This window comes from Carcharodon carcharias, chromosome 17, assembly GCF_017639515.1.
Source record: "Carcharodon carcharias isolate sCarCar2 chromosome 17, sCarCar2.pri, whole genome shotgun sequence".
In the NCBI taxonomy this organism is placed as follows: domain Eukaryota; kingdom Metazoa; phylum Chordata; class Chondrichthyes; order Lamniformes; family Lamnidae; genus Carcharodon; species Carcharodon carcharias.
In genome coordinates, this window is record NC_054483.1 from 79103060 (window position 1) to 79129831 (window position 26772).

The 26772-nt window shown below is 41.5% G+C and overlaps 1 protein-coding gene across 1 annotated transcript; it reads right to left on the reverse strand.

Annotated features, from left to right (window-relative positions):
- Positions 1 to 5465: 5465 nt before the first annotated feature.
- On the reverse strand, positions 5466 to 23469 carry LOC121289663 (histone H2A-beta, sperm-like). Its single transcript, XM_041209289.1, has 2 exons — positions 23340 to 23469; positions 5466 to 5755 (listed from the first exon to the last, which is right to left on the reverse strand). The coding sequence occupies exons 1-2, from the start codon at positions 23467 to 23469 to the stop codon at positions 5466 to 5468; spliced, it is 420 nt and encodes a 139-aa protein (XP_041065223.1).
- Positions 23470 to 26772: the final 3303 nt, after the last annotated feature.

Here is a 26772-nt window from a genome sequence, read left to right on the forward strand (position 1 = left end):
TGCAGATTAAGAGGCATTGCAATCATAGCCCCTGTACTTGGGACAGGGATTCTTCCTGTAAGTATCAGCTCTCAAATCCCAACTCCACAGTGATTCCACAAACTCAGCCTAGGCAAAAATTCCAAAAAGCCCTATCTGCAAGTTGGGTGCCTGGCACTCTGAATACCAGGTCCATCTTGCAGCTCAGTGCTTGCTCTTTGTAGAGTCATGCACAAATTAATTGTCTGGACCTGAGATGCTTCCTGGTATTACATCAGTTAGTGGGGCTGTGTGATGTCAAGAATGCGCTTATTCTAAGGCTTCTGGTGCATGTGGGCATGCCAGGTGAGTGCCCTTCCCAAGATGGTGTGCCATGCAGGAAGTGATTGGACTTGCAACATGCCCCAGCAAAAGGGCACTGAAAATCATGTGTACAATTCCTAAGTGTAGAGTTTTGGAAATTATGATGAATATACTTGCCATCTCCTCAACTTTTTATTTCACCACATAAAGATGGAAACAATCAGACCCTAGAGACTTGTCTATTTTAAATGTCTCTGTTTTCTCCAGTACTCTTTTTTTAACATTAGTTTAAATTCAGCATGTTACTCCCTTTGACTTTTTTTAGGTTCCTTTGTAAAGCCAGCATTTTGTTTTCTTCCTCCACTGTGAAAACAGAAACAGTTTTAATTTAACAAGTTTGCCTTTTCTTTATTATCCATTATAGTCTCAGTTGCATCTCTCCTTAATGCATCCACATTTCCTTTTATCACTTTCATCTTAATATATTTGTAAAATCTTTTGCCATTACCTTAAATAGTGCTGCTGGCATATTTTCATATTTTTTTTTGCACCTTTTGTTACTTTAAGCAGTTCCATAATATATACTTGTATCATTGTCAGTTTAGGTGCAAGGATTGTACTGTGGATCTTATTATCCTAAATTGCAGCCTAACACTGGATGTATTTAGAAGTAAACATCTCAGTAGGATACAGGCACATTCACACCACTAAGGGTTCCAAGATATAACTAAAGACCTTTTGTGCGTTTGTCAGATGTCAGTGCTTACTTATTAGTACAGATGGAATGAAACATATTCAGATTGCTTTGATCATGATATCAGGCAGTAACGATATGCTTGAAACAGCAATAACCATATCCATTTGACATTGCTTCATTTGATCATGAATGCCTGCTTCTAAAACCCTTTAAATCTGTGTGTCTATAAATACATTTCTGTGCATCTGTATTGACAAATCTCTGTGAAAGTATCTGTGGCTGCATGTCGGTGTGTGTCTATGTATCTGTATCGGTGCATAGGTATGTGTGCATATGTCCTTGCATGTATCTCCAAGTTTGAATCTACATAAATGTGTACATAGGGCCAATTTTAATGCTGCCCACCATGCAAATTCCATGTATAGAAGTGCTATTCACAGAACATTTCTCAATTTGAGGGAAGACACAATGACCTCCCTGAGCAAGCTACCAATTACCAAATTGCAGTCAGGCCCCAGTGACATCAAGTGGGCCTGACTTGCACATTTAAAGGATATCTATGCTTTCTGGTTGGTATCCCTTCTGCCTTCTTGAAAGAGCAGGTTATTATTGGAATCCATTGAAAAGCTGTGGGATCGATGTAGCTAAGTTGCTCTAGTCATTTCTATCTGCCCCTATGCTTAATTTCTGCCTGGCATTTGAGGTTAAAATCAGACTTAGGACATAGAATTTTGTAGACAATGAATTACAGCCCAATAGGAAAGAGCTGGGAGGGTTGGTGTGTGGACCCATTCAGCATTTGAACTTTTCTGAAATACAGGCATCGTAAATCTTGAATTACTGCAGCCAAATGACCTCCAGTTTTTACCGTTTTATTTTGTTAAAGTAATTCCCCTGCAATTCACAATTTGATACAAAAATCAGCGGCAGGATTTCCTGGTTGTCGGGCGGATGGGGCGGATGGGCCCGGGAGCAGCCAGGAAACGGGCGAGTGGGCCCGGGAGCAGCCGGGAAACGGTCTGCTGCCTGTGATCGGCCCCCAACCACAATTTCACGCTGGTTGGCCAATTAATGGCCAGCCAGCGTGAAATGCGCGCTGAGAACCTCAGCGTTGCCGGGGTGGGGCAGGAGGAGTGCGAGCGCAGAAGTCTGTGCATGGGTGGGGGAGTGCACAAAGACATCTCCCTGAAAGCAGGGAGCTGAAGATTTGTTGAGAAAGAAATAAAGATTTTAAAAATGAGAAAAATATGTCCCCACATATGACTCAATCACATGAACAGGGACATATTAAAAATGATATCTAAGAATTTTTACTTTTTTTAAATTACTTTTAGAAGCTTCATCCCGTCCTTGGATGAAGTTTCATAAACCATCCACAGGCCGCCTGGCTGATTCGCCCAGCCGCCAACCGTAAGTTTGGACAGGCAGCGAAAGATTGCTTTTAGTTAATTGATTAAGGGCCTTAATAGGCCTCAAATTGTCGCCAGGCGTGCTGCCAACACTCGTGCGCACCTGCCAACCAAAATGTCTCACGAGTGCGTGAAGATGTTGGGACACTTGCCTGAAGTCATTGCGTGCTATTTTACACCCGGTCAGGTCGGGCGCACGCCTGCCTCAAATTTTAACATTGAATATGAGCCAAGATCTGATGGATTTGTGAAATTCATATCAGTTAATGAAACATACAGTTACTCATTGGGAAAAGGATGTTGATGTGTAACAAATACATGTGAAAGGTGCTGGATTGAATTCTACTTTATGTAAATGATGTAAAAATCCTTGCACAAAGTGTTGTGATGCAGATGCATGTTGCATTAAATGACAAGTTCCCAACCCAGTTAGCCTCAGTTCATTAAGTTTGTAATGTCACTCTAAGGGAAGGAGCCAGCACAAGCTTTGTGAACACATGCTGAATGAATTACAAAGTATGTCTGTGCATAAGGTTACAAGCCATAACTTTATTATACTGGAATCAGGTTAAAGCCTGCTACAACTGCTTCTCCTTTCCGGGGATAAATTGTATTGCTATCTTTACAGTGTAGCATGAAACTATATCCATCTAGTTTTTGGAGTCGGTGGAAAGGAATATCAGGTGGGCTGTATAACAAAACAGCTGATCCAATACCATGAGTTTCATAATCCTGCTGCAGGCAGTAGATCTGATCATAATCCAGATTAACACTTCAGCTTGAAAGAGTGCTGTAGTGTCAAAAGTATGGTCTTTTTGCATGAGATGATAAACTACAGCCTCGTCTGCTAATGGATGTACAAAATAACACCATTTGAAAAAGAGCAAGGGAGTTCTCTCCTGGTGCCCTGATGGGAAGATCAGCAACAAGAGGCTGCAGCCAGGGACCATTGGAAATGGTCCCCAGAAATTGAGAGGGGTAGGGAGTGAGAGATTAGGGATGAACGGCAGGGAAGAGAAAGACCATCACAGGAGGAAGATTGAGGCTAGGGCTTGGCTGAGACCACCATGGGAAGGAAGGAGTGAGAAATTGGGACTTCTGGAGTGGAGGAAATCACTTAGGACAAAAATGTCACAATCAGCTGAGGGAGCTGAAAGCTACATGATGGACTGGGAGGGTGTGCTCTTCTTGGCCCAGAAGGAATGCTGTAAAAGACCTCTATTTCACTGCTGGGTTTCTGGTGGAAAACCAGTTCAGCAATTGTAAGATTGATATCAAGCTTTCAATTGCACTTGGGAGTCTGATTTTAATATGATAATGGTGAGTCCTGCTTCTTGCTATCAGGGTACTCAAATGCTTTGAAATTTGCTGTCATATGAAAAGGGCAGTGGGCATGTATTTATCTCACTACTGCTTGTGGGATCTTGCTGTTCACAAATTGCCTGTGTCTCCCTACATTTACAACAGTCACTGCAGATACTTCAAAAGCACTTCATTAACTGTAATGTGCCGTGGGACCTGCTAAGGTCAGGAAAGGCACTATATAAATACAAGTTCATTTATTTGTTTTTCAATTAGTGTTGCATACTTGGAGACTTTATTTCACATGTACATAACACAATTTCAACAACCAGCATTTTGTGACCTGGAATCTTATAGTTAGATGTGTGCACATCACAGACACCCTGAGCCACCTGGGTAAACTGGTTGTAGGTAATAATTGTCTACTAAGGAGATGGAAATAGTGTTGGGAAATTAAAATCCTATCTTCTAATTTTCCCTGTATAAAATGCAAACGGAAATACAGCCCACTGTTATGTTGACTTTTGTCAACTTTTAGTGCTTCCACCCACCCACTCACCCCCAACATCCAGACACAGTTGAAGTCTTGTCCTTAGGGACCAAGGCTGTAGTCATGTATTTAACTTGCATTAGGTAAAATTGTAGCGCAAGATTTATTTTTTATTTTGACTAACACTTTTAAACTGCCATTTTCTCATCAACGGTTATGTAGTATTTTCCCTGACTAGACCTTGTCCTCCACAATGAACAAATGGGCTTATTATAACTAATGTCATTTGCAATGTACTTAATTCATAATTTGCATGTTGGATTTTAATAGGCATGTCCCAATGGCTCCAATTTCTCAGAATAGCAGTAACATCCACCTCAGTATTTACCTAAAGTTTCTTAATCACAGACCTCAATGCCCCAGTTGCTGACCTGATATTCGCATCCAGCACAGCCTTCTGATTGCTGACCTTCTCCCCTCGACCTCACCAGCACCCTCATGGTGTCCCCTCCTCACCACCTCTGGATAAATATCGAGGCTATCACGTGCAAAGTCAGTGGCTATTGCAAAATCTGTTAGGATGTATTGCCAAAGCAATTAAACACAAAACAAGAATGAGTATTCTATCATTGTATAAAGCCTTGGTTGGATCTCATCTAGTCCATTATACAGTGGAATATAGAAGATTTGTAAAACGTTTAGAGAACAGCTATTAGATTCCATCTGGATAGGTTATTTAAGCTGGATAGATTAAGTTGGAGCAGGGAACATAAGTATAAATTACATTTCAAGTTAGATGTTAGAAGGTACTTGTTTTTTCAGGGTGTTGGTGACCTTTTGAACAAGATGCCAGCACATGGAGAGTGTGTGGATTTGCTGTACGTATTCAAAAGGAAGTTGGATGAATTTCTGAAAGTGGCCAACATAACTGCAGGTGAAAGATTGGTTAGTATTAAGGTCTATGTCTCACTGTCACCATAATCTCCTGGAATTATTTTATCACCTTCAAGGTTTGGAAAGGAATTTCCTAGAGTTTTCCCCTAATTAGTCTAAAGTTTATTCTGTTTTGCCCTTATCCTCCCTGAAAATTTCATGGCTGGTTGGTGGTGTGTGTTTGTGGGTGGAGTTGGGGCCATGGGTTCTTGGTGGGGGGTTTAGGTAGGCAGGGAGATATTTGAGTGTGATCGTTTTCTGATCTCGCCCCTTCAGGCATAAACCATGCTAGAGTGCCCGGTTTTCTTGGGCAGCAGCACAGCCTGGATGTTGAGCAGGACCCCACCCTGGGTTATGGTGACCCTCCCAGCAGCTTGTTGAGCTCCTCGTCGTTGCGGATGGTGAACTGCAGATGGCGGGAGATGATATGGGTCTTCATGTTGTCCTGGACCGCGTTGCTGGCCAGCTCAAAGATCTGAGCCGTCAGGTACTGAAGGATGGCGGCCAAGTAAATGGGGGCTCCAGACCCAACACGCTCGGCATAGTGACCCTTGCGTAGCAGCCGGTGGATACAGCCGACGGGGAACTGGAGACTGGCTCTGGAGGAGCAAGTCTTGGCCTTGGCACCCCCTTTGCCTCTGGCTTTACCGCGAACAGACGTCTTTTAGGATTAGCTCTCATGTGTACAGATATTACACCATATCAGTACAGGGCAGACTTGAAGCTGCTGATCTTTTAATGTCTTTTTTTCATACATTCCTGGAACTGTTCACATCAATATCATTGCAATATTTCCTTACCAATTAAACAACAATGCAGCATCAGCTATTAATAGTCATTGAAGTTACAAATATCGCACAGCACCCCTTGCGTTATGCAGAGAGTTAGTTTATGTTTTTCAAACTCGTTAGTCTTGAGAAAGACTTTAGTTGAACTGAAATAGTCCTTTGTGACTTTAAAAGCCTCTTCAAAACATCCATCTGCACTGATTGGATTCTGGGAAAGGGTCCTAGTTCAATGACACAGCAATTGTTCTGAACTGATTTTACAAGTGAACTGCCTGAACAGTAAAATCATCCAGCTAAAAGATCAAGATCACTTTGTTCTCACAATCATAGATCAAAGCGCCAATATGGTTTTGCTATTTGACAAATAAATTATTATTTTATGTATTACTCTAAATTTAAAAACAATGCTACACAACATACACAAAACAGGAATAAATTAAAATACAATGATAGAGCATTAACGTTGAACTTTAACCAGGGATATTCATTTGTTTGCGCATTTGTAGTACCTCATGATTAAATAACTGTAACTGTCTTCCACAGTGTGCACAAATTAATGCAGTATTCCTTCTTTCTGATTGAAAGACAGATTAAATCAGATCTTTAATAGCAATCCAGTTAATGATTAATTGGTTGATATATTTGTTCTGTTATCTTGAGTATTACAGAAACAATGTAGAAACTATTTCAACTGCATAAGATTTTACAGATGTAAATAACCAAAGACAAAATTTTAACTTTTATCAAATGTTTTTCACTATTTTCAATTTCTATCCTCTTGTGCTAATTATTAAAACTGCCAAGCTCTGCTGATGGCCTAGTTGGTAAATGCACTGGCCAGATTGGATTGAACCACAGAGACCAGGAAGACCCTGGCCTGGATTTTCATGATGACAGAAAGTATCTCTGTCATTGTGAAAATGGTGCAGGAGGCTGAAATCCAGAAATCCCGCCCCTTAAATGGGGATGGGATTTGAGCATATATGTTCCATGGAGGCAGCTGCTCATATAAAACAGCAACAGCCTCCAGTCATTAGCCAGGAGTGAGAAACACAATGTGTGCATATTTAACCTAGTCGGGGCAGGTATATACTTTGCGAACTCCTTTGGAGAGGTGGGGTACCCTTTTGGAGAGATATGGCACCCCTATGGATATGATCCCAGGACATCTTTGGGGGAGATCAGAGGCCCTTTGGGAGAGTTAAGGTGCTATTTGGGATTGTTAAAAGGAGACATGAATGTGCATAAACTCCTTGAAATTGTCAAGTTAATTGGAACTGGCAACATTAGCACAGTCAAAAGGAACTGTCAAGCTGCCAAGGCAATTCCTGCCCTTTAAATATTTTGTGGAAAAACTGTCTGAAGTGTTTAGAAAACTTGTGCTTGGTATTTCATTCTTTTTGTTGACATGTGCCTGAGGGTTATCATTACTGGATTAGTGCTGCATGACTGATTTCATAACCTTCCATTATAACAATGGGGTGCCTTTCAGTTCACAGTTTGATTGAGAGCTCCAAGTGGCTATAGAATTTTTAAAGTGGGACTATGAATTCCAATGCTTGTTTTTATAAGGGATTAAATTAACTTAAGCATAGTGAATAGATTTTTTTATCAAAGTGTGGCTGGGATTTTCTGTGCCTGCCATCATTGGGCATGTCTGATGGCATGAGTGGACAGTATGGCGCAGTCAGTTTCACGATGGCGTGAAATCAGTTCACGATTGTCCACTTGGCCCACCATCGTTCTCTGCCATCAGACATTGGGAATCTCATTGTAATATGTCAGTATATCATTATTTGGCCTTCCCGCCAGAATCAACTCCCCCCACTGCTGGATTGTCAGCCCTCATCGGCGGGAAAGCACAACCATCGACAATGGTTTCATGGTCATCATTAGACTTTTAATTCCAGATTTTTATTGAATTCAAATTCCATCCACCATCTGCCGTGGCAGGATTTGAACCCTGGTCTGTAGAGCATTACCATGGGGCTCTAGATTACTAATAGAGCGACAATACCACTACGCCATAGCCAGCACAATAATGGTATAAGTTTTATAGGAAGATCTTAAGGTGGAAATGACAGATTTTTAGGATGGATGATATCATGCTAGCCTAACCTATTCCATGGCTGCCCTCTTGCTGAGAGACACCATATCTTACAACCTCACTGGGTTGCTGAGTTTAGGGTGGAATTTAAATCAGTTGTAAAATTGATGGATCCTTTCTCAATACCAAATTCTCATCCTTTCCAAGAGCTCTGCTGAGCTTATGCTGTGCCAAACCATTGGAATTTTGGGGACTGTATTTGTGATGTGGCCGTGAAGTCTTCCTCCTTGACACTTCCACTTCAAGTTTGGCCTACTGGCAAAATAATTTCCCAGAAACATTGAAGATTTTTGACCATAAATTTCAACTTTTAAACTGTTAACATTTGTTCAGGCCACACTGTTTTTCACACAGGTATCTCCCAAATACCCCAAAATGCACCAGCTTCTTTAACTAGACACAGCATTTAGGACTTGTAGCACAGCAGTGGCCAATCAAAGGCCTCATTGCTCACCCTACCATTCCCCTCACCCCAATGCCCATCACCATGGAATTCTGCCAATATTTAAATTAGCATCAACAGGAAATCTTGGTACTAAAGTTTGTCCTCATGTGTATTGTTGCTTGTTCTCTTAGGCATGAACCGCAGGAAAATCAGCCATTTTAAAATATCTTGTTACCTTGGAGTTATGGAGTGGGAAAAAGAATCAATTTTGGAGAGTTATGATACAAATGTAGATAGCTGAACACTGAGTATGAATTTATTTGGTTAATCATTACTTAGATGGGAGTTCCACTAATAATTGGTGGATTGTGTGGGATGGATGGGAAGTTGGAGGAGGCTAGTTGCATAACTGTCTGGTTTAATTGTAGAACAGCATTCGGGTTTCCTGATTTTACTGCAAAGTGGTTTTCCTAGAGACATTTATCTGAAGATTTCCTTTGTGTGCCTTTTATAAAAAAACTTGTGAATCTGTTCATAAAGAATTTCATTATTTATAAGGAACAGAACAAATCTTCAATCTAGTGGTGAAATTTTCTTACTACCACTTCAAAGTTATATCATTAATTTGGACTGGCAAAGAAAGTGACAATACTATAAACTAATCAAAGGCCTAGGAATTCAGTCACATACCACATTTACTTCATGCACTAACTGATTATCTAAATATTCAATATGACAACTAAGAAGCATTTGCAGATTTCCAGTTAGGAATGTACACCTGCCATATTGGCATAGGAGATTGTGCTGGCAGCAGGATTGCATGTCAACAACATTCCAAATAGAAAATAATATATTTGAATGGGATCCTGTACTTCTTGCTTTCTGTTTTGTTGGAACTGAAAATAATTCAACAATGTTTTAATTTCAACTGGTACATATGCAAATATAACCATGTATCTCAGGTTCCAAAGCATCTTTTGTAACTGTGCACAATGTACATAGTTTTATGAACAGCCTTGCATGGCATAAGCTATGCTGATTATTGAAATTTTGCTGAACCATGATCATATGTATTGTAAAGTATATCAAGGAACTGCATTAAAAATATCCTCTAAGTCTATTTGGGTATCTGCATCCAACTTAGACTTGCTTTTGTATGGATAAACAAATGCAGAATGCACTATGGATATATTAAAAGGGAACAAAAGAAACAATCATGAAGATTGGCAGATAATACTCCACCTCTATATTCTAAGCATCTGAGCTTTACAAAATGAAGGGGAATGTAAACATAGTCAGTGGAGGGGAGGATTTACTCCTTCACACAAAATGTTCCAGCAATCCTGAGTAACAGACAACTCAATTGCAGAAAGCTGAAATGAAATCCAACTCTATGGTTCACAATATGCCCACACACCTTAACATGGAACCTGCTATGCCATAGTGACATTTTTCATTGTCACTATCAATCAAGAAAATATCATTGCCAGAGGGTTCTTTCAGCTGCAGAAAATTATCTTCATTGCAGTCAAGAGGCCCAAAAGGGTCAGGCTCACTTTATGATTTGGGGCACAATTAATGGATATCCTAAAAGATAAAGGCAAATAAACTAGGTATAGCTGGACATGTAATTCTGCCTAGAAAGCACCTAACCATGACCACAACGCCTACATTTCTGGAGGCAAACATGGACAGTAGCTACTTAATTAGAGAAAATATTCTCATTAGGCACTAAAGATTTTGTTTATCTTCTACACCTTCGAAAAAATGCCCATGAAAATTTTTTGAAGCACTGATTGAAGCACAAGTTTCAGTCAGATTCAGAATGTGGGATTTTTGGAGGCCTTGCATCCCACATTTCTTCTTTTAGGGAAGGCCTGCCAAATGAAGTGCCACTTAAGCACATAGCTGCACAGTGGCAGGCCTTCTGTGGGATCAAGGACCCAGGGAGTGGTGGTGTGGGGAGGGGTGGTGGCCAGGAGGAGGGTGGGGGGGGGAAAGAGGTCTCACACACCAAAAGCTGCTAGCCAATTAGAGTGCCTTTGAACAAGGGACCCTCCCTCCACCTCTCCCAAACCCAGGAGCCCACAAGCAACCTTGAAAGGGTTTGCTTGTTGTGCTCCCCACATGGCGAGCCTCCAGCTCACCTCTGGGTTAATACAGTGGTGATGGGGTGAGGCCCTTAAATGGGCCTTAATTGCCCACTTAAGGACTTCAATTGGTGCTGGGCTGGATAGGCCGTTCACTGGCCTTCCCACCACGGACCTTGAGGTGGAGGCAGGAAGGCAGTGAGGTTCACACCCACCACTCCCACCTGATTAAATGTGCCCCACCCCCACCACCAAACACATCACAGGGGAGGGCATTAAATTCCACCCAGAAATTCTACATTAATGTTGGTGGGTTTTTTCTTTACTAATCTGCTTCCATTCACTGTGTTATACCTTATCCCTAGATTCCTGATCATGGTCTATTCATTCATCTAAGGCATATGTCAAGTGTGCTGTAGAAGAAAAGTAGAAATCCTACATTGCTGTTACTATACTAAAATTACATCGGATTCTTGAGTCAGTTAAGATTAATTCAGCACCTTTTATTTTAATGCTTATAACTTCCAAATTGATCTAAATCCTTGTTCTCAAACCTTGATCAGTTCAGAGATGTTTATGTTAAATAGTATGGATTCCACTGAAAATCCTGAGGTCTTGAAAACATGGCAGCTTCATCCCTTCACCCCCTTCTGCCAGTTTTCCCTGCCACACACACATTTATTTCCCCTACCCATTTTGTTTCCTAATAGTTTATTTTCATGGCAAATGTTACACAGTGTGGTATGGGGTGTTCTGAAGTTGGTTAAATTATATTTAAATGTACCCTTATTACACAAAGCTAATACCATTGAAGATAGCTTGTTTAAACTCAATTGCAACTCAGTTGTATTGAGACAGATAGAATTGAAACTATGGCGAGCACAGTGCCTTGGAAGTAGACTGTTGAGAGATGATGGAAGAGAATGTAATGGTCAACAGTGAAAGAGATCAAAGAAGCTAACGAGGGATGGAAAACACTATCACAATTTCACTATTTTAATTTCACAGAATGTTACTTGACCAGGGTAGATTTGACACTGCAAACAGATGGGGAATCATTTAAAGCCAGTTCAAGAAACAATGGTGAGAAAAAAACATCTTAGAGAGAAAAGATGGTTTAAAGATAGTGTTGTGGTTTAAAAAGCTACAGGGGTCAAATGTAGCTTTTACGAGAAAGAATGGAATGATGGCAGTCTGAAGGAAGGAAGATTTTGATAAAGTCAGCAAGCATAGGGTCAAGAAGGACAAGTGGATAACAAGGACCTGCATTGGGACAAAAGAAATTTTTGCTGGTTCTAACAGTAATTTTGGATGAGAGTAGTCAGCACAATGTATGTTGAAATACATGATGTCCTAATTATATGCCCTGATATTATCCACATTTGCAATTATCGGTGATCTGGATCAGTAGGAGTCATGGGTTCAGTCAGCTCAGAGGGTGAATGGAATTTGATTAGCTGTAGTATTAGGTGTAGCCGCAGCATAGCTCACTGATCCTACTGATTCACTACATTTGATCCTGCCACACGTTGAACATAAGAAATAAGGGTAGGTCATTCCACCTGTTGAACCTGCTTGACCATTTTCCTTGCTACTGATGTCATAACTGGCCTAGAGTCCCTGTTTTCTCTCACCCTCTTTTCTTGAATAGCCAGATTACATGTGCAACCTCCCAATCCGTGGGGACTGTTGTAGAATCTGAAGAATTCTGGAAAATCAAAACCAATGCATCTTTGTAGCTATCTCTTTTAAAACCCGAGGGTGCAGGCCTTCAGGTTGAAGGGATTTGTCGTCACTTGGTCCCATTAATTTCTCCTGTACTATTTCTTTACTAATGTTTATTTCTTTAGGTTCTTCATTTTTACTTTATCCATTTACTTTACCTATTTCTGGAATGATTGTTGTCTCTTCTACCATGAAGGCTGATACAAAATATTTGTTTAATATCTATGCTATTTCCTAATTATTATGCTTTTCCCTGTCTCTGCCTCTAACAGGCCCACATTTACTTTTATTGATGTCCTTTTTACATTCCATTTTTACATTTTTTTTCTTCTTACTGGTTTACTCTCATATTCTTTATTCTCTTTCTTTATCAATTTCTTGGTCAATTTTTGTTGAATTCTAAAATCCTCACAATCTTCTCTTTGGTAACATTACAAGCCTCTTCCTGTAATCTAATACTATGTTTAACTTCTGTTGTTAGTCACAGATGGGTCATTTTTCTCTGGGGGGTTTTATCCTGTAGGGGGATGTATATTTGTAGCTATCTATTAATTGATTCTTTAAATGTCAGCCTTAACTTGCCTATTTATTTTAGTGCAATTTCCCTATCTACATTCATCAACTTGCCCTTCATATCTCTGTAGTTTGCTCTGTACAGAATTAAGACCCTAGTTTTGGACTTAACCAAATCATTTACAAACTCAAAATAAAAATCTGCATGTTATGATCACTCTTCCAAGATGCCCCTTTACCTCAATGTTATTCATTAAGCTTTTCTCATTGCACAGTGCTAGATCTAAAATAGCCTTTGTTCCTTGATATATTGAACTGGAAACTGTCGTGTGCATTCTACTAACTTGTCTTTCACGCTGTTTCTAGAAATTTGGTTGGCCCAGGCTATATGAACGTTAATGGCCCCCATGATTACAATATTAACATTGATACAGCCCTTCTAATTTCCTGATTTATGCTTTGCCAAACTAAAGTTGAGGGGTGGGAGGAGGGCTATAAAGTACTCCCATCAATGTTTTCATTCCCTTGTTGTCCCTTAGCTCCACCCATACTGATTCTGTTTCTCAATTTTCTGAGATAAGATCCTTTCTCTTTAACGTCTTTATCCTATCCTTTATTATTGGAGCAGCTCCTCCTCCAATTTACCTATCTCTTGTAAAAGTCGAGTACCCTTTAGTTCCCAAACTTTGTCCCTCTGCAACCACATCTCGATAATGGGCTATTAGATCAAACCCATTCATTTCTTTCTGTGCTATTAATTCATCTATTTTGTTGTAAATGCTTTTCACATTCTGGTATAGTGCCTTCAGCTTTTTGACTTTTTTCATTTTTCTCTGATGTCACCTTAGTCACTAATGCTTCATTACCTTTGTTCAGCTCTTTGATTCTTCCTGACTCATTGCTTATTTTTACCTAAATTTCTACTCTGCTCCACAGCTTTGACATTCACTGCTTTTTTCTTTTTAATGCTTTTTATTCTTTACTGCTTTTTACTCTTACTGCTTTTGAATTTACCCTTTCCTGAATCCTCTCCCCACCCCTTCATTAGTTTAAAGTCCAGTCTACTGCCTTAGTTATTTGATTCACCAGGACGCTAGGGCCCCGGCCTAGTTTAAGTGGAACCTACCCCAATGGAACAATTCCCTGTTTCCCCAACACTGGTGCTAGCATCTGAAGAATTGAAACCCCTGCCTCCCAAATTATGCTGTCAACTATGCATTTAACCTTCTAATCTCTTTAAACCCATGCCAATTTCCATGTAACACAGGTAACAATCCAGATATTATGAGGTCTTGCATTTTATTTTAGACCCTAGCTCCTCATACTCTCTCAGCAGAACCTCATTTCTGTGTGGACTACATAACTAGCTCCTCTCTCTCTCTAGGTTTTGTCTTAAACATGAGGTGCCCTGAACCCTGACAATGGGCAGGCAACACAACCTTCAGAACACCCAGTCAGGGCTTTAGAAAGCAGAATCTGCTCCTCTAACGATACTCTTTCCTTTCATTACCGCATTCCATTTCACTCCCCCACTAGAATGCCCTTCTGTACCATGGTGATTGGGTCAGTTTGCTTATCCACCCTGCAGACATTTCCTTCATCTGCAAAGCCAGCAAGAAGTGTGGACCAGTTGGATAAGGATAAAGGCCAAGTCTCTTCCAGCACTGCAGCTGCCTGACTCACAGTCATACCCTCCTGTCCCTGACCACGAACCAGATCTGCACCTCTGCCTAACTTAAGGGATGTGATTTTCTTGTGGTTCTCGAGTCCAGATTACGCCCTCCTCCCTGAGGCCCCACAATGTCTGCATCTCAGACACCAGCTCAATGACAATGAGCTGAATTTCCTTGAGATGCAGACACTTATCGTAGGGGTCTGATTGTTTGGGATCATGCTGCTCTCCACAAACTCAAACTTTGGAGGGCAATGGTTCACATATAAATCACAGGTACCTTTTAACCTAGATTTTAGAATGAAACTTTTAAAAAGTGTTCAACATAATCAGCTGGCCAAAATGCAAATTCCCACCACAATGTTAAACATTGACAACATAGTTTTTTCTTAAAATTCAAAATATTTAATCGTTTTTCTCTGCCTTTTACCTAGATTAGACTTTCAACTTTGGTTCAGGTCAGATAGGAAGACCAGTGGGAATTTTGGTTGCCAACGTTTATGGAAACTGTCAGGAGTCAAATCTGGGTACCTGATTATCTGTCAATATTAGTTATTTACCAGCAATTACCTCTAGAAAGCTGATAATCAAGGGAAAATAGCAACCTCAGTGAAATGTGAAACAAGATTGTGCCAGCAGTACAAAGAAAAGTACAAAATAACCCATTGTGCTAAATTGCTGATATAGATTTGTGCCATCAAAGGATTTAAAAACAAATTTACCCTCTGTAGATATGTAAGCATTGTTCAAGACCTTGTTTAAAGCCAGTTTCTCCCTATCACATTGGTTGTGCTTCAACCAGGATGAAACATGTCTCCATGTTAAGCTTAGTACACTGCCAATAATGCCAGAGACCGTTACAAGCAGAAAATCTACCCACCCCCATTCTTCCAGGAATTACTGTAAAAGTCACAGTTCATGATTTGCAGGCGCTTTATATCTCCTATTTAAATGCTTTGGAGCCAGCTAGTGCTTTCTGCCTGCAGCACTAAGCTTCATCTAGTGATGTTTCATCTACTGCTAAAGAACATCCAGATTAAAAAAAGCTTTAGTTTTGGTGTTGCATTAAAACTCTAGGCTGTTTTGAAGAGAACCTCACATAGTTTTGACTGTCGTGCTGCACATTTACATAAAAGTCTCCTGATTTTAATCTCAATGATAACCTGCTGATGGAGAATGACTCTCTGCTGTTCAAAATGTAGCTGTCTGACTTTCAGCACTGCAACATTATACAGGCCAAGATTCACAGATATAACTGGCTGTCATCACCTCCACCCACATTGACTCCATAAACTAGTTTCTTTTATGCTGTATACCAAGCAAAAAAGGCAGAACTTGGGTGACTCCAGGACATGTAATGCATGGCAGAACTTGTATCATGCTTGTACATGATGTTAGTGAACTTTTTACATGCTGTTTATTACCATCTCTGCTTGTATTACTATAAAATTTTAAAGTGCTTGTACATAGGTTTGAGATAAACATTAAATAACAAAGGCAATGGGTGAACCAAAGTGGATACATTTGTGAACATATTTCTATTTTAAGTGCACACTTGAATGCATTCAGTACTTCTCCGACAACTTCTCCTACCAACATGCATTATCACTATTCCTCAGCATTATCCATGTTGTTTGTCCTTCAAGGAAAAGATGACCATGTCCATCATCTGGGGTGTTTGGCAGGGTTCCAGTGGGTGACTGTGAAGACTGATCTGCGCCCAGAAGGTTCTGCTGTAAATAGGGCAGGATACTACAGATTATTGAGTTTTGGACAAGTTGCTGGGTCAGGATTCCTCTTCTTGCGTTTTCTCTCTGCCTCTGAGTGTCCTTGTAGTGCTCCCTATTAACACCATGACAGTGTACCCCAGACTCATGCTCTCCCTCTCTCTTTGTTAAGTGAGTATCAGGCATTCTAACTACATAAGACATGTCAATTGTGACTGTCTCAATTTGGTGTGGAGGCTTGGCATGCTAGCTTGATGAGCACCTCACTGTCTGGTATTTGTTTCTTTCCTGCCATCTGATCTTCAGAAGCTTCAGGAGAGATGGTGTGGTGATAATATCATCAGCCTAGTAATCCAGAGGTCTAGGCTTATACTTGGGAGGCATGGGTTCAAATCTCACCATGACAACTGGTGGAATTTAAGTTCAATTAATTAATAAAAAATCTGGAATTGTAAGTGTTACGACCAGATAAGGAAGGGTCAAATGGCTTCCCACTTTGCCCTCTGCTCGTTTGACCGCAACAGGCTTTCTTTTTTTGCTGGAAAATATATATTGCCAATTCAGTGAGTACAGCTGCTGGAATTTCCAGTCCCTCATGCCGGAGGGATCTTTTGGTCCCATCAATATGAATGGAGATTTCAATGGCTCGCCAGTTCCACTGCTGGGAAACCCGCCACGGTGGGGGCTGGAAGATTCCGGCCCACTTAACTGTTTACACGCTGTGATCATAAAAGAACCAGCAGGACTGGTTTTCCTAAGTTTAACAAAGAAAGAGATCAGCTTTATTATGTTAAACTGATCTAATTAAATAATAAAATATGCACTGACTTTCACATACACACACACTCGAAGTTCACACACACATAAATACAGATTACAGAGCAGGGAAGGATAAGTTGGCCAAATTAGTGTCCATAAAAGTTAAAAGGAATTCACAATCTAGTAGTTTGTAGTTTGGTAACTCAGCTTACTTCAGGCTTAATCTTGTGGCCTTGCTGCTTTCACTCGGTGGTCTTCTGCTTTCATCATTGAGGTGGTTTAAAACTACAGATGGATGATCTATCTGGAAACACAGCTATGGATTTGATTTCCTTCTTTAAAATCTCTGTCTGCTGCACATAGAGAGAGTGTCAGACAGCAGCAGACAAAGCCCAAAGGCTTGCAAGTTGGGTGGAGAGATAGAGAGGAAGAATCTCTCTCAGCTTCTTAGCTCTTTGTCCTCAGTTCTGCTGAGAAAACATGTGCTTAAAATATAAAAAACAGTTGGCTTATCATGTGACCATCCTCACCAACTGATCAGTAATTCAAACATGATTGTGTATTCTAATTATAATTTGATTAGAACAGGTCTGGGAATTCCCCTTCTTAGCCAGGATCCCATCAAGTGATTAGCTTTGATGGTTTATCTCCACCCATTTGAGTATCTGAACATTGTGCAAATGGAATAGGAAAAGTGATTCATTCACATTCCTCTGAGGTCAATGTCTTTGATGGGTTTTTGCCGACATGCCATCTCCATCTCAATGGAATTAGAATGTGATATGTAGCATAATGCAATTTAGGTAGCTATCTTGGCTGTGAGTTCAAGTGACTTCAATCTATGTTTCAAAAAAGTCTGTTTTTTAAAAGTTCAAGTCATGTTTCTAGTCAATGGAGTAAAAATCATTATTTGGCATAAAGCACATCTTTATGACAAAATATAGCCTCAGTAATGGTGACCATGAAACTATCATCAATCTTTGATAAACCCATCTGGTTAATTAATGTCCTTTAGAAAAGGAAATTTGCCATTCTTACCTGGTCTGGTCAGCATATGACACAAGATTCACAGCAATGTGGTTGACTCTTAACTGTCTTCTGAAAAGGCCTAGCAAGCACTTCTGTTGTAGTAATTAGGGATGGGTAACAAATGCTGGCCTTGCCAGTGATGCCCACATCCCATGAAAGAATAAAAAAAAGCGTTTGAAGGCAGTTCAAGTGAAAGTGGTTGAGCTTCTTGCCATGACACTGGTGCACAGTCCAAGTCTCTCGTGCGTAGAGCAGAGTGGGTAGGACTATTGCTCTATAGACTTTTGGTCTGGTAGGCAGACTTCTCTTCATTACCGGGCTTCTGTTCGAAGTCTGCTGAAGGCCACACTTGCTTTGGAAGTTCTTGCACATGTCTTGTTATCTATATAGACAGCTCGATAGAGTGTGCTGCTGAGATAAGTGAACTTATTCGCTGCTGACAGGTTCTGGTCATGGACTGAAACCTTCGGCTTAAGATAGAGCTTCCCTGGAGCAGGCTGCTACATTACTTCAGTTTTCAGTTAGCTGATTATAAGGCCAAAGTTGTCACATGCATTGGAGAACATGTTACACTGCATGTCCAACTCTGATCCAGCAGCTAGTGAACAGTCATTAGCAAACAGGAAATCAGGAAGTATGTCCTTGCAGACCTTGGACTTTGCCCAGAATTGTCTCAGATTGAGTCACTTCCATCCACGTGATATCTAATTTGATGCCAGGATCACCATCATGGAAGGCATTGGAGGGCATGGTGGAGAAAAACATGCTGAAGAGGGTTAGCATTGACATGCTTAATTCCATTAGCGACGTGACTGGGAATGGGTTAAAAGACTCCGCGATGGGGAGGCTATTTATTATAAAATACTACTGGAGACATTGAACCTGATTTTATATTTGAGTACTGACATAAACTAGGATTGAGGATCCAGTACATAACAACTTCCAATCATATAGAGTCCTTCATAAGAAATAAGACTTTACAAGGTGTAAAATGATCACTGGGCAGGAATAAAAAAATCTTGCGGTGAGAGGACAGCAAATCTATGCTTGAAGAGATACTTTTGAGGACAGTGGTAGAAATAGTTTTGGATGTACTACAGATTAGTACAGGAAGCACGAGCATACTGTTGTGGAAATGCTGAAACAGTATGATGAATTTCTCAGGGCAACTGAATTTCTCCTTTACCTTCCAAGGCCTTCATGGCTGACTGTTGAAGGCAGTGGTCAAGTCAACAACTGTGGTGTTGAGGTCCATTTTCTATTCTTGGAATTTCTCCTGGAGCTGTATAACTGTGAAAACCATATCAGTGGTTCCTTGACACTCTCTGACACCGCACTGACTCTCTGACAGCAGATCCTGCCTGAGATATTGCACTAAGTGGATCAGAAGGATTCAGATGAAAATTTTGCCAGTGATGGAGGAGAGTGAGATTCCTCTATTATTGTCACAAGATTGGTGAGTTATTTTCTGCTTGTACAGCTGGACAACAGAGGAATCATTGTATTCTTGTTGGACGATTCCTTGCTCCCACATAGATTGAAAGAATTCAGTGCTCTATGTTTCCACAACAACGTGGTGAACTACCTTCAAGAACATTGAATAGTCTCATCTGCACAATCTGCTAGATTCAGTCTTGCATGCCAAAGTACACAAATCCTTAAGTCACCGAGGGGAGGAGACCTTTTGATTACTCTCATCTGATTTGGCCCGCCTGTTGAAGCGGTTTACTGGGGAATGGTCACTATTGCATGTTAATAGCGATTTGGAGTCACAAGTGAGAGCTGAGTGAAAGTGAGGGCTGGTACAGGACGAGCAACTCCAAAGAGTGCGATGAGCCCCTGTGAGAGGTGCTACCGCTCCCTTACACCAATTCTACTTATTTCCAAAGGCCATCACCTCCAGGACTGTTCCTGGACTAAAGCAACAAGAATATGTGTTTATATAGATCAGTTAATGCAGAGAATTGTCCCAATGCACTTCACATAGACACAATGAAAAATGAACAGTGGTTTAAAAGAGGAAAACTTAGGAGGGATGGCCAAATTCTTGGTCAGAGTAGTGGATTTTAAAGAAAGCATTGAAGGAGGAGAGGGAAGTATAAAGGCACAAGGGTTCATGTTGTGAAGCCTGAATTGCAGCAGGGACAACCACCAATCCGTAGTGCATCCAAAACTATGCCTACCACAGCCCTCCAAAGTATCTCTTCAATTGTACCTTTTCTGCCTCTCCTCAAGATTTCTTTATTTCTTCCAGTGTTAATTTTTGACCTTGTGAAATCTTCCTTTTTATGAGGGGCTCTATATGAGTGGAAGTTGTTGTGTATTGGAGCCTCAATCCTTGTTTATGTCAGTACTAAAATATAAAGTCAAGTTCAATGTCTCCAAAGGTATTTTATAATAAATAGTTTTTTTCCTCCTGGAGGTTGTGTGTCACAATGACATAAGTGGGTCAGGCTTGTTTGAAGATTTCCCCATGGCTGTATGTTTTACTGTTTATTCAGTAACATTTCACACCTGTACACTGATCCATCAAGATAGCATGTATAAGTACTGAGGAAAATAAATAATTTAAAAAGAATAAAAAGTTAATCGATAAATCAGATTGGCATATATATTGTTGAATTTTGGTATTCCATATTGGTTGATTGATTATTCTTTAATACATGTTGCCTGCAAACTTCGGCTCTATAGTGGCTTAGCAGAAAAATGATGCACACTCTGCTTCAAATGCCATCTTGATTCCATGGGTGCACCAGAAGTATGCAGGGTGGCCAGTCAAAATGTAATGCTAATTTGATGCCAGACCTGATATTTTTGACCTTGCCGCTCTAGATAATACCATTTTTTAACTTGCACAGAGCTGAATGTGCATTCAGCAGCATGAAGAGGTCCCCACAAGCACTATTTAAAAGGACCATCAGCAACTTCCAGGTCAGTTGGTTATAACATTTTATTGGTTCTTGATGAGCCTGTGGAATTATCAGGTATTTGGAGGAGTTCATAACTGTTGGTAAAGTCTGCAAGGAGTGTTGCTGCATGTGGGGATGGCATTGGTTGCTATTGAAAGGAGTTTGAGCACATTATTTGTCCCCAATCAAAGGGGGCTATGGTAACAGCACCACCCCCCCCCCCCCAACCTTGGGTGCAGTATCAAAGAGAGGTAGAGCAGAGGTAGCAAGGAAGAGAAGCTGCTTGCAGATGGAGGAGGGGAGGAAGGGCTCTTAGCAGGAGGCCTTACCTACCAAGGCTTTTCCGAGAGCACATTTACCTGCACCTAAATCAGGAACAGTTCATACAAATATATGAATTAGGAACAGGAGAAAGCCACTTGGTCTCTTGAGCCTGCTCCGCCATTCAATAAAATCATGGCTGATCAGTGGCAATTCACCAGAACTGTGCCACCTCTTGACACAAGACCTTTAGCATCACAGCCACGTTTATGCAGCATTGCCAATGGAATTAAGATAATGATGGCCCTGAACCTATTCATGAGCAGATCCTTCCAAGTTGGAACAAGCGACATTGCTAACATTCTGCAATTCATATTCATTGTTGCATCTAGGGTGTAACAGGTTCTATCTGCCAGAACATACGACTTATTTGCATTCTCTCTGAACAGAGAGAAACAGGAAAAGCACAAGTGGTTTTGCCAGAATAGTGGGTAACCCCATGGTTCAGGATGCTATTGGCTACACACACATATCTCTTTGTGGACATTGCACCTCAATGGTGAAGTGTATCAAAAACACAAAGGCTACCAATCACTCAGTGTGTAGTTAATGTGTCACCATGCACAGCATATCATGTTTGTGAATGCCTCTATCTTGGCAGCAATCATGATGTACTCATCCTGCAGCAGTCCCACTGATCCAATAATTTTACAGCCACTATGTCGAACCAGAGGGTGGCTGATCAGCATCAAGGGCTATTCACTCTACACTTGGCTGATGACATCCCTGCAAAACCGAACCACACATGACCAGCACATATATAATGGGAGCCATGCTGCATGAGGAACATCATCGAATAGACCACTAAGGTGCTGAAGAAATGGTTTCACTGCTTTGACTGTTCTGGAGGAGCCCTGCAGTATCTGCTGGGGTTGGTGTCCCAATCCATGGCAGTGCCACAAGCTGCCCAGAATGATTCCACCATGGATTCAGCGAGCGCCTCAGAAAGAGGAGGAGGAGGATGAAGTGGAGGATGAGGAGGAAGGGAAGAGACGAGTAGCTGGCATATCCACATTCTGGCTAGGCTGTCCAAGAATCCATCAGTCAACCCCAATTCCCCTGAATACAATCCCAGATCCCATTGTTTACCTTACCAGCACTCTGTTAGAGACCATCACAGTGTTCTCTTGACCACAAATCTGAAATAAAAGCCACTACATAACAACCATTCCAACCAATTTTATCCAACAAAACATTCAATATTCCATACAATACTCAACTATTCATGCTTCTGCATTCCCAGTGCCTGTCTTGCCTATGCCTGGTTTAGTGCTCCTACCCAGTGCTACTTCAGTGACTGCTGCACAACTGATGGAAGGCTGCCAACTTTCAATGGGGGAGACTGCATCTGGTCTTGCAGGATGCCCTTGAACAGCTCTGGGCTAGGAGGCACAGCTTTGGACTATATTGCCTCAGCATGAGCAGCAGCAGTCTGGGCTGGCTGGCTGGCTGACAAGGAACAGCTGGGGCAATGATGAAGTGTCAGTGCAGGAGGATGAATGCTGAGATGTTGAGAGAAAATAGAAGGCTTGTGCACCACAGAGTCACTGCCATTCCACCTTGTTACCACCTCAGCAATCCGTGTAACGTGTTGAAGCACAAACTGGACTTCTGCGTGACCTGAAAGCTCCATTGAGCACTGGTAACCGCAGACATGCTGCAGCAGCCTGAGCCTGTGTGGCACCAAGCTAGGCTTGCATGGCAACAAGCAAAGATTTTAAAATCTCAGTTTAAGCTTCCACTGTTGTAATTCTGGTACTGGATGACTTCTGCTCTGCTGCAATAAAGCTGAGACATCGGCCATCAAATGCTGCAGCATAGTTGTGTCTGCATATGTCCTCCTGAATTTGACCAGCATTTCTATGGTGAAAAAGATGGAATCTGAGTTCTAAAAGAAATCCTTTCCCAAATTGGATTTGGACTCTTCCATGCCCTTTGTGACAGCAGGATCTCTGCCAGGCCTGCCAATGCACCTAACATTTCTGCATGTATATCAATCAAACATTTTTTATATGCCACCCTATCAAAGTCCCTATCTGAGTCCCTCTTCAACAGAACTCACATGCGTCCTTGGCCTATGGGAAGCTGGAACCCGTGCAATCCTTTTCCCTGCCCAAGTTGCAGCCCACTTGTGCCTGATGATCCACCACGTGCAGATCCCAGCTCTATGCTACAATGTAAATTTTGTGCAGGGTCAGTACCTGAGCTGGTGGCTGTGAGTGTGGGATCGAGTGCCAGTGTTTCTTCCTCGTCAGCATCTTCTTCATTTAAGGCTTCAGCCTGAGACTCCACTGGCTGGGAAAGCAGCAGTACTTGGGTACTTGAAAGCATAAGGCACGAGGGCAGGGTTAGGGGGTAGGAAAATGGTGGCAGGGGGTGATGGGGCTGGTTTTGGGGGGAGAGCAAGGGATACATGGTTACTCCATATACAGATTGTAGATTTTAGCAGATTGTGGAATTAGGGTGAAGTGGGATCTGTGGAGAGAGCAATACAGTAAATCTTTTTACATTGATGACCTTCCAGTTCTGATGAAAGGCCTCAACACTCATGAGAGGTTGTTAAACTTTTTGCATTGCTGTATCCATTTCCTCATGTCTAGATTCCTAACATTACCCTGCACAGCTAGCTGATTCCACTGAATTTAGAAAGGTGTTTTTGGAGGACCCTGTCTAATGTTACAGCCCTCATATTTTCTGCAGATTCTTCTTCTTCCTTGCTGATATACTATCATGAGAGGGCATCTGTGGTGTTATATTATTTATATCCAGGCAAAGCTGTAAAAGTGGAAGAAAAATAATGACCAAGTTGCAAATAAAAACAGGAAATGCTGAAAACACTCAGCAGTTTATGCAACATCTGTCAAGAGGGACAGAGTTAGTGTAGAGTTTTACTGATGATATTTAACGTGCATGAATGATGTATAATTGACATCATAATGTCACGTGTTCAACCACAAGTTAAAACAGCAATCAAGCTTATTAGAAGATCTAAATCAGCACTGCTGGAAATTGACTGGCAAAATAAAATATGGTAGTGAATTGTAGGGAAGAAAATCAAACTCAAATTTGGCTGGTCCCCTGACATAGGCAGGTGGACATTATAAGTATTTTTTTTCATTGCTGAAATTGAGTCATCCCAAATGATTTGAGAAACATGGCTCAAAACTATATGACAGTCAGTTGCCATTGCACAAGAAGGGAAACTGGGTCTATTGTACTTAATCAACAAACTTATCACCCACAGAGATTGAAAAAGAATCATTAGCTTTTCACAAAGAGGTTTTTCATTGCAAACTGATTCAATGCACAACAATCTTTATCATTTGCTTTCTTATGGGTGTCATCATATATTTTGAATACCACAGAAATGAATGCTCTCTGCTTTCATTTGCACTTTCTCAAAACAAATCAGATTGCATTTGTACAGAAATCATTCAAAGAATGGATGGTAAGGATATTTTGACAGAATTCATTTTTCACACTTACAAACATGTAAAAATGCAATAAGAAAGATAATCAGGCCGAATGATGCTCACAGTGTCCATTAGATTGCACAACCACGCACACACCATCTTCAACTTGTTAAACCACTAAATTAGACAAGAGATGTGGTCGTAGTTAATTAGTCTGATAGCAGGAAATCCATTTCAACAAATCAGAATTTCCACTGGCATTGATAGAAGGAAAATGTTGCAAACCCATAATCATGTGTCTTGTTTTGCTGAATGTAATGTTCAATAAAACTTTCTGAAAATGGAAAAGGTAATGGTAGGCTCAACAAACTTATATACTTCCAAACCAAGTATGTACCAAAATGCTTTGGCAATACTATTCAAAGTGAAAGAAGGTCTGTCTCTCAATGTTGTAGTGAACCACTGGAAGCATCTTAGTAACCTAAAATAGGTGTCAAAGCAAAATCTCAAACATGTCAAAATACTGTCTATTCCAATGATGTTTGTTCTTTCACAATTTGTTACCTTTGATGGGAAAAGCTAGAGCCAGAGGGATAGAGGTTTCAGGAAGTAATATAGATGTGGAGGAGATCCAGAGATGGCACAGCATGAGATCATAGAGGGATTTAAAGATAAGGATGAGGATTTTAAACATAATGCCTTAGGGGTTGAGGAACAAATGTATGCCTGAGAGAATGGGATGTTGGATATGTGGCACAGAATACATGCAGCAGAGTTTGTGGGGACGTTGGTATTTATGGAAAAGCAAAACAAGGTACAGTGCATGCTAGAAATCTGAAATAAAAACACAAAATGCTGGAAATACTTAGGTCAGGCAGTGTCTGTGGAGAGAGAAACAGAATTAATGGGCTGGATTTTACAGGAGTGGGGTGGGATGGGGTGGGGGGGGGGGGTGGTGGGGGTGGAGGTGGTGCATACTGCTCGCTCCCCCCCACTCAACTAAAAAGTTGGTTGGAAAATGATGGACGAAATAAATGTTCACCTCACAGTGATAACATGCTGCGGCAGCGACAACAAGGTAAGTGTGGAACTTCTGCTCCATACTGGGAAGAAATCCTGCCCTCGGAAGCTGCCGACCAATCTGACTGTAAACAAGATCAATTGCACCTTAATTATTTATTTACATATAGCAGGGGGGGGGTGGTGGCTACCGATTGCAAGCACCCGCCCATGCCCCTGTATTATGGGGGACAGCTCGGGGATGGGCAAGGAGGTGTTGGGCTAGCCACCCCTCAATTTTACCCCTGTTGATAACACACCCAGCTGGGGGCAGTAAAATCCAGCCCAGTGTTTCAGGTCGATGACCTTTGCAAGCATTCTCATTGACCTGAAATAGTGGGCAGACCTTTTCATCCAGCAGGTGGGCGTGGGCCCAATCTGATCGGGAGTAAAATAGTGCGCAATGACGTCAAGCAAGCATCCCGCGTCATTGCGCACTCACATGATATTTTGCTTGGCAGGTGCATGGAGGTGCTGGAGCGGCGCCTGCCATTAATTAAGCGGTGACTTAAGAGTCCAATTGAATACGATTTTTTGGTGCCCATTCGATTTCCAGCTCATCGCACGGGCAAGCAGGCAGCTGACATTTTTGCAAACCTCATCGAAGGGTAGGATGAAAAGGGTCAGCAGCATTGCCAATGTGAGTAGCGAGGGGTTTTGGGGATAGTTTGCTGCTGGTTGCTTATTGGTACTTGGCAGCCTCATTTCTGTTCAGGGCTTCATTCTCATCATTTCCAGGCTTCACTTCAGGACTCATTGCTGTCTGCAAGACATTTGGAGGATTCAGACTGTGTTGACCCTTCCAGGTATCAGATAGTCTTCCCTTACCTGGTAATGGGGAATGTGGGCTCTGCTGGAGGCACCTCCTCCTCTGAGGAAGAGAGGGGCAGAAGGGAGATGAGGCCATATGTCCCTGTGCAGCTTCTAAGGGAGGGACCTGTGGGAGGAGAGGCACAGGCACAAGGCCTGCAGGTAGTCCAAGGCAGAAGGGGCCACAGAAGATGCCACTATCCTGCTGGCAGAGTTTACAGGCAGCAATGCAGCTACCTCAATATGTCTGAGGTGCAATGCCAAGGGAGAGCATGACCTTGATTTGCCAGATGATTGGGCCTGAGATCAGCTCCGACTCTGTGGATGGACACCACATGCCAGTGGCTCTGAT